The 8,700-nt window shown below is 37.7% G+C and overlaps 1 protein-coding gene across 2 annotated transcripts in view; it reads right to left on the reverse strand.

Annotated features, from left to right (window-relative positions):
• The window catches only part of LOC139763121 (uncharacterized), a 50,500-nt gene extending 47,553 nt beyond the window's left edge, over positions 1-2,947 (reverse strand). For both annotated transcript variants that reach the window (XR_011716036.1, XM_071688793.1), the window contains exons 1-2: positions 2,856-2,947; positions 1,556-1,714 (exon numbers count right to left, since the gene is read on the reverse strand). Coding sequence is in view for 1 of the 2 variants with exons in the window: in XM_071688793.1 (XP_071544894.1) it covers positions 1,556-1,714; positions 2,856-2,927 (231 nt within the window). In the remaining variant the exon portion in view is untranslated. The remainder of the gene's footprint in view (positions 1-1,555; positions 1,715-2,855) is intronic.
• Between the last annotated feature and the right edge of the window lie 5,753 nt (positions 2,948-8,700).

Raw genomic sequence — 8,700 nt, forward strand, 5'->3', positions numbered from 1 at the left:
TACCCATGTTTAGATCAGTTTATAAGTGACCTGAGCTCCGCACAGCAGGTGTTGCTGAAAAATGGATGTCCAATTAAAACACATGCGTCAGAGATAAAGGCCCAATGAAATGCGTATATCAGTATAACAAAAAACATGGAGGCTCATTACTGTCGCACAGTACAATATATCTGATCTCCACATAATGATGCAAATAGCCACCATATCTCACACTCCATCTCTGCACCCCCTTTCCCTAGTTTTGCTTTCATCTCTCTTATCACTCCATTCATTTATATATTAAAAAGTCACGGTGACATCAAACAACTCTGCTTCACACCTATATGTATCCCAAAACTTTCCCTCAGCTCTCCATTCACTCTTACACATGCATTTGCTCCTCTACAGAAGGCTTTTACATTATCCAACAGTTGTCCCCCTATACCATATAGCATAAACAAATCCCACAAAGCATTCCACTCGACCCTGTCATACACTTTCTCCAGATCCATAAAAGCTGCATACAACTTCTTACCTTTTGCTAAATACTTTTCCATAGTCATCTTTATCACAAAAATCTGATCCACACATCATCTACAATTCCTAAACCCCCCTTGCTGTTCACTTATTCTGCAATCAGTCACTTCCACCACTCTCTCAGTTAATATTCTTGCGTACACTTTCCTGGTATACTTAACAGACTAATTCCCCAGTAACTGCTACATGCATTCTTAGAACCTTTGCCTAAATCTAAAAGTATTGCCCAGATGCAATTGGGCAATGCCTCCACCTTTAATTCCACCCCTAAAGGGTGTAATAACAAGGTCACCATGAGAAGGCGGGGTGAGACACGGATACTCCATTAAAACTAGAGTATCCCCTCAAGGTGATGAAACTGAATACTTTTCCCAATCTTGAGCTTCTTTACTTTCCACAGTAGCAGCACCTCCTACCATATTGGTTATGACACTGCCACATGCTTGAAGAAGTTGTCAGAAAAATACTTCTACTTACAACTTGTCATTATTCTTTGCTTTCAGTATATGGCTTGATAGAAAAATATCCCTGAATCAATATCAAGAGGAGAAAACATGCATTGCCAGTCTCAGCAGATTTGATTCCAGGCTTAAAATCAATGACAAAGGAAATCTGAAACTCTATATTAATGTTGGGTGTGGGGCATACATGGTGGACTCATTTCATTTGTTGTTCAACCTAAAGATTGCGAAACAATACATTTGGACTGTCCATCAACTTCAACAACCTTTCTGCAATCGTCTCCAGTAATGAGGCCACTATGCCTGTTTGTGTGATAATTTGCTATGGTATACCACTAAAAAGGGTATGGATCTGAAGAACATGCAGTATACTGTAATTATCAAGTCTTGGATCAGAAATCAGTACCTTAGAACTCACAAAATCAAATCTTCAAAAACTTTAAGTTATACTATACACTATACATAGCAAATACAATTGGGTAAAAATATGAGGATTCTTTCTACTTGAAAAATACTAACAATCCCAAAGTCAAGAAAATATAAATTAGGATTTTGCTAATCCCAAATCTGAGACTCACACTGCCAACTTCAGCTGGAAACTGTGGTAAAGAAAATCTAGGTAGTCTATCCTTGAAATGACAGTTCATCTGTTTCTCCATCTCCAGAAATTCCACTGATCCCTTTGACCTGAAGTCTGAATAAATTTCTCGCACCCACAACGTACCAGCATCTTCCACCTATGGGCAATAAACAGTTTTTAGCAATGAATTATAAATGATATCTTTTTCTCTGCAATATTGTTTTTGTTTGAAAAGACATGTGTAAAACAAATTCTTATTCCTCTATTATGTAAGTTTTCACTTTCTGAACCCAAACAATACAAGATCCTAATTACTGCACCCTGCATGAAACAAATCTCCTACTTACTGAAACCAAGATAATACAAACTGTACAAACTTCACATCTATCAGAATCTATGTGACAAATATTCGTATCTTAGGAATCCTTGCAAATATGTGTTAATGTTCACTGAACCCTGGATAATCTAACTTTCTACTTACTAAAATATGTGGCTAACAAAAGCAGGTTGAGAAAAATGAAAGACAGTTCTCTACCACAAGGAAAGACCAAAGAGCATATGAATAAGTATTTACTTGATGTGGGGGTCACAACACTTTTCACCTCCAAACTGAGGTGTATACACGAGGATTCATGGCCATCATTTCTAATCATAGTCATCCCGTCAAAAGAAGAGCAGTTTGATAAAATGGGTATTCTTCACAACACTATAGGTCTATCGTGCAGGTAGCTTGGTTTTCATCAATACACAAAGCTGGTTTGGTTTGTGTGCAGGCATTCGCTAGATCTCTTAACAGTTCTCTAAAACTGACTTTTGTACCCTTACCTTTTTGCTGAGCAATTCTGAAATCTGAAGGTATGATGTTGATTATGCATTTTTCTTTGATTACATTAATGGCAAGGAAGTCATAGTTTTCTCATGGAATATCAGGGATACTTATAATTAATGTGACTTCTTTCATGCATCATCTAGATCACAGGAGTAATTTTCAGCAGACATGATTTTAATTTCTATAACATATTTCTAGTTTCTATATCATATTTTCAGTTTCTGTATCATATTTTTGTCTGTTAAAGATGTGAAGTTTGTTAATCTTTTCAGCTTCCCCTTGTCCCATGTTCACTGAAAGGATTGGCAACATTTTCAATCAGTAATATCTTCTGTTTTACGTAAAAGACCTTGCTTGATTCTACCAATTGTAAATGACAAATATATCTTCTTGGATGCAGGATTGCCAGTAAACAAAGAAAAAGAGCAAAGAGAATTAACCTTACCAACCCTAACAAATGCATACTGACCTGACAGATTTCAAGGTTCTTCCATGTTTGACGAGCCTCAGCAGGCACCCACGAATTTTTTAATGTAGGCATCACAGAAGCTTCATATTCATATTTCTGAAAAATAATTTGCCCTCAGTCATGAGTACAGTCAGCCTTAAACATAAGCATAGTGCAAACTTGAAAATAAAGTATAGTCATAAATGGCACTATAAATTTCTGTACAAACATATTTCAATTTCCTTAGTAGCAAATTAATTCATTCTTGTGAATCTTTAGAAATCTAACCCAAGTGATGTCAGAGATTTTTCCTTAAAACATAACATCCTCCAAACCCTTTGGTAATAGACAGGCTTATCAAGCAATCCAATCACCAGACTTCTAAGTCTTCCTTATCCACTGGGTCACATGGTCAAATTGGTTACTATGTTATCATTCTAATCAACATAGTGTACTTCAACAAATTTCGTACTCCTCAGTAGGAATACACAATGATCTACCCATCTTAAGCTCAAAGAGCATCAGACACTGCAGTTCCTCATGGAGGCTACAGCACTGTTTAATCCACCTAAATAGGATATATCTGCCAAAATATTACTCTGTTCAACCACTATATCACTCATTCAAAGATACCTAACAACAAATCAACAACCCACCTAGGTTTTACCATAACCACACAGAGGTAAGGCGACACTTTACATTACTCTCGGATGAGAACTAAAAGGTCCTATTGACTGTAACATTAATCGAACTGTCACTAGAAAATCTGTTAAGTAATATGACTTCCTACAGATACAGATGATCATTGTATTCTTAATCTTCATAAAATATGCAAAGGTTCTCAGAACCAAAAACTGGTTACTGAATATAACAGGAAGTGTTTAACTAGGAAATCAATAATGCTAATTAACAGCACTTTGCTAATAATGCACACAGGAAATGAGCTCATAATATATCAAGAAATACTAATACAAGTAACAAGGCTTTGGTAACATACACACACATAGGGAGCTACTGTGAATGTGCTGTAAAACTAGGTTTGGCAGCAGCCCTGGTCAGGGGTGAGGTTAGACATGGTCAGGTTAAGAGGTCCGAGGCGGTGACATCATGATACCCTAGTCTTTTTCAAGCTATATGTTAAGGCTTTCCTTCACTTCTTTCCCTTCCAAGTGATTTGCAGATAATATGATTCTGTACTCTAAAACAGTCTCAAGTATGCCCCAAAACACTAAATATCCTGCATAATTTTGCTGATGTTCACTGAAATAAAAAACATACAGTAGCAAGTTGTTCCAATCAGCCATGAGCAGAACTATTACCTCTCAGTGGTAATGATATCCCCACTTCCATAATTTTACTTAAGTATCCCCTCATCTTGCTGTCAGTTTCAATTTCCAAAAATTTGTTGTAGGGTATGCCTTCGAGTCCCAGGATCAACATTGTAGGTTTGTATCATCTACCATTATTTATCCATGTCCCTGATGCGTGTTCCTAACTCCAGTGCCACTTCATAGACTTCGGTGCCTCACCCTTAACAAACCACTGGCAGAGGGCAACTCTTCTGCAGTGTTCACATAGGCTCCCTACTAATGTTCCCATGGACTATTTCTACCGAAAGCTCTGCCTAATGTTCCTACCTACGACTTCTACCCATGTTTCTCCCTAATACTTCTGCCTACATGTTCCTACCAACTACTTCTATCCACTGCACCTAACATTTTGCCAAAAGGCAGGGCTAGCACACAATGCTCACCACAGGAAAATCTGAAGTTACAAAGAATGAGTTGTTGTGAGTTAAATGCTGTGTTATTCCCTACAAGAAGAGATTGAATGTTTGTACACAGAATGCCACTAGTCCATGTGTGGGTCAGGTAGAAAGAAATGACAACTACCTGGGTCAGAGGAGTGCAAGTTCATAACCAATGAAGTTCTGATTCACTATGCGGCTATTATCAAACCTCACAAAACCCTGATGGGCAGAACTGATAACCGAGTACCATATCCAATCTAGATATAGTTGGGCCTTCTGTGAGGCCTACCAATCTAAAGCTGTTTCACATAAAATTCAACTATAAATGTGAGAACAGATTCACTCCAAGTTGTAAAGTTCTACTTTCAAATTGCTAAAGTATTGAAGATGCAATGTCTGAAGTCATAATTTACAGCTGCAATTCCCAAATAATGTCAAAAAACCTAAGTTCCATGAGTGAGCCTTTTTCTGGAAGGAAAAAGCAATACACTCGGAAAGTTATGTTTTGAAACATTAAGATGTAGAATCATAAGAGAGGATCAATTCTCTACCAAACCTAATAACTGCCCTCATAAACTTTTCATAAACTACACTGTCCTCATAAACTTTTCAAAAGCTACACTGTCCTCTTAAACTTTTCGTAAGCTGCACTGTCCTCTTAAACTTTTTGTGAGCTATGGTGAGTGTTCATGTTATTTCAGCTATACTGTACTGCATGTCTTCCTTTTAACCAGACCTCACATAGGTCTACGATGCCTGGTTAACAGGATCTCACATGGATCTATGATCCATATTTTAGCTGATCTATGGTGGTAGCATAAGAAGCCAAAGATCTTCCTTTACAATATTTACACACGAGTTCTTCAGTAACCCATCACTCACGGTACCAAGAAGATATTATGGTAGACCATGAATTGTAAATTATATTATGTGGTATTTGTTCTGAAGAGGTATGGAGTCTAGCAATCCAAATGATTATCTATTTAAAGGTTTTAATCAATTTGACGATATGAAATAAAGCATCAAACCCCTGCATAACTGAGGTTTCGACAGTTAAGACACATTGACACAAGGCTGTAATTACCTATCCGTAATGTACATAAATTGAGTACAAATAGGTAATCACAGCCAGTTATCAATGTGTCTCGATTGCCAACACCTCATTTATGCCGAGTTTGGATGCTTATAGCTTAGAGCGATCTTGGTAATATGCTTCCACCAGAAACATTTACTTCTTCTGGGGAAACTTGGGGTTGTTTCACCTGTTTTTCTGTTGATATCTTATTCTTACATGATTGTTTACCATTCCACAAGACATACTGCTTTCCCTTTACTCTTCTCAAAAACACCCATCTTGCAGTAGCATCAGGAATCATGTGCCAACTACAAGGTCATTTAATATATCTATGTATGTAAACTATACTGTACTTCACAGCAACTGAATTCACTAGCCTTAATCTGAGGTAAATCTATATGATGAAAAAATATTCCCATGTTAGGACCAAGGAAACGTAACCTACCTAGCCCAATCACAAGGATTCTTACTGGAAAAATATAATTGCTTTATAACATTCCACTTTGAGTCAGCAACTTCACGAGTGGAAGGCCAATGTCACTCCAATTTACACAATCTTACAGCTGTTCTGTAGCTCTGTATACACACTACAATATTCTTTGTGTCCATAATCTTCACGTAGTCTCAGAATTCCTTAAGGAAGTCTTACAAATTTTCTGCCGTCAATTTTTTCTGTTCTCTTTATCATTCTTAAAACATTCTTTTAATAAACTTGGGATCCTAGCATATAATTTGACAGCCAAATGTGTCATCAACTTAAAATCCCTCCACGATCTTGCATCTTTCGCATCTTTACAACCGTTCTCCCCACTCCCATCGACAAAAAATACACTCTCTCTCCTCATTATAATGTACACTATACCCTCCCATCTGACTATATTACCTCACTCCTGTCCAACAAAAAAAAAAAAAAAGAAAAAAAAAGCAGTTATGAACTAAACCAGCATTATATGGTACTGAAACAGTAAACTGTATTTCTGAGTTCTGTGTCATCACATATGTTACTGTACAGCTGGATATCATCTGCAAATCCTTATGACAGTGTATCCTAAACTGATATAGGGTAGTTCATTACCATATAATTTGCATATTGGGGGAAGCACATTTCCTTGCGGTACGCCGCCGCTGGAGCATGTTTACCCAATCCCAGACTAGATCCCAGCTTAGGCCTGGCAAGCATTAAGATAAACTTTCTCTAATCACCTCTAAATCCTTCTAAATCCCTCCCTGTTTCTCATTAGAGTTTAACCAATAAATAAAAATGGGGCGAAAACATTGAGCATTGGGTAACTGTCCAACTCTTTTGTTGACTAAGTGTGGTAGCCAATTTAAGGCTTATTTAACATCTTAAGGAAACGTTGATGTTACCTGAACGTGTATGGATCCTTTTCTCATCCCATCCTGAGGAGAAAGGAGTCAAGATTGAGCCTTAAAGGAAGACATATTACTCAAAAATGGTATAATACCAAATGGTTGCGGGCAGAATGGCCGGCATGGGGGAAACTTCATCCAATTTACAACCATTTGCTTGGCGTCTCTAACATCACCTGACATGTTTGTCCAACATCCCTCACCTCTTCTGTGCCACTAGATCTACGCCATGACATAAGATACACCATTAAACTTTTACAACATACGCCAATTTAGAGCGAAAACAAGCGTGAACCACAAACATGACCCACCTCAACAAACCCTGGTTGATACATGAACATTTTCGACCAAAAATAAGAACTCCATCTACATTGTGTGTATGATATATAAACAGTTTATTTCATTTACACAAAACCTGCACTTTATTCTAATAATAATCACGATAATAGAAGAATCTAATTAACATCTTTTGCATAATTATTTATACCAAGTATTACATCAAAATTCAGGAAATAATCTAAACTTGTATCTAATAAATTTCATAGATCTTGTAAATTGTGTTTCAAAGAGTTAATTGTTTGTAATGGTCAACACAAATACATTAACTAAATTTTCCTGATAAAATGGTTGTCTTTACAAGACATGACGTATCCGTTATCTTATCAGACGTACCTAAGCACCTCTATCAAAATATCATTGTATTCAAAGCTATTTAAAGCCATTTTCATTATCAGAATAACATACTAACAATACCCAAAAACTATTGTTTAAAAATAAAATAAAATGGTCGACTTTGTGAGAAATGCACATAAGAAACTCAAGGCCCGATTAGTTTCTTGATTTTAACTTTATTTATTCATAATCACACTATTTGAGAAATACAGACAAAGAAGTGAGATTAGCAAAGATTAGTGAGACACGATGAAGGAGCGAGATTAGCGAGACACGATAAAGAAGTGAGATTAGAAAGAGACACGAGGGAACGTATATAGTGCCCAAAAATTTATGGCCGCTTGAATGTTCTTCAAAACCAGAGGGAGACGAACGGAATACATTACAAATTACATGGGATATATGAGACATAGTATGATACATAGAATGCATAATATAAACTTCCTCATCCATCCCCATCTTCCTCCCTGGGAAGTCCTTAACGGGGAGGATTTAAATACCCAGACATAGGGGTAAGTGTTTGGGGTCGAAGATCCTTCCACACGGGTCGTTGTCTTCCCTTTCCCGCTGTCGTGTGAGGACATCAAGGAGGCGGGATGATTTACGACAATTCCGACTGCCAAGGTCGCGACGTGGATCATGATGGCGATGGGAAATGCGTGAGTTAATGAAGGCAGCGGAAACGAACGAAACCTTCGTCAGGAGCCAAGGTTAATGAAGGCAGCAGGAACGAACGAAACCTTCGTCAGGAGCCAAGGTTAATGAAGGCGGCGGGAACGAACGAAACCTTCGTCAGGAGCCAAGGTTAATGAAGGCAGCAGGAACGAACGAAACCTTCGTCAGGAGCCAAGGTTAATGAAGGCAGCAGGAACGAACGAAACCTTCGTCAGGAGCCAAGGTTAATGAAGGCGGCGGGAACGAACGAAACCTTCGTCAGGAGCCAAGGCTGTCTCGTTTTTACCACAAGTCCTGTAGTGATGTTGTATTTCCTGGAGTTG

This window comes from Panulirus ornatus, chromosome 46 (genome assembly GCF_036320965.1).
Source record: "Panulirus ornatus isolate Po-2019 chromosome 46, ASM3632096v1, whole genome shotgun sequence".
NCBI classification, from domain to species: Eukaryota; Metazoa; Arthropoda; class Malacostraca; order Decapoda; family Palinuridae; genus Panulirus; species Panulirus ornatus.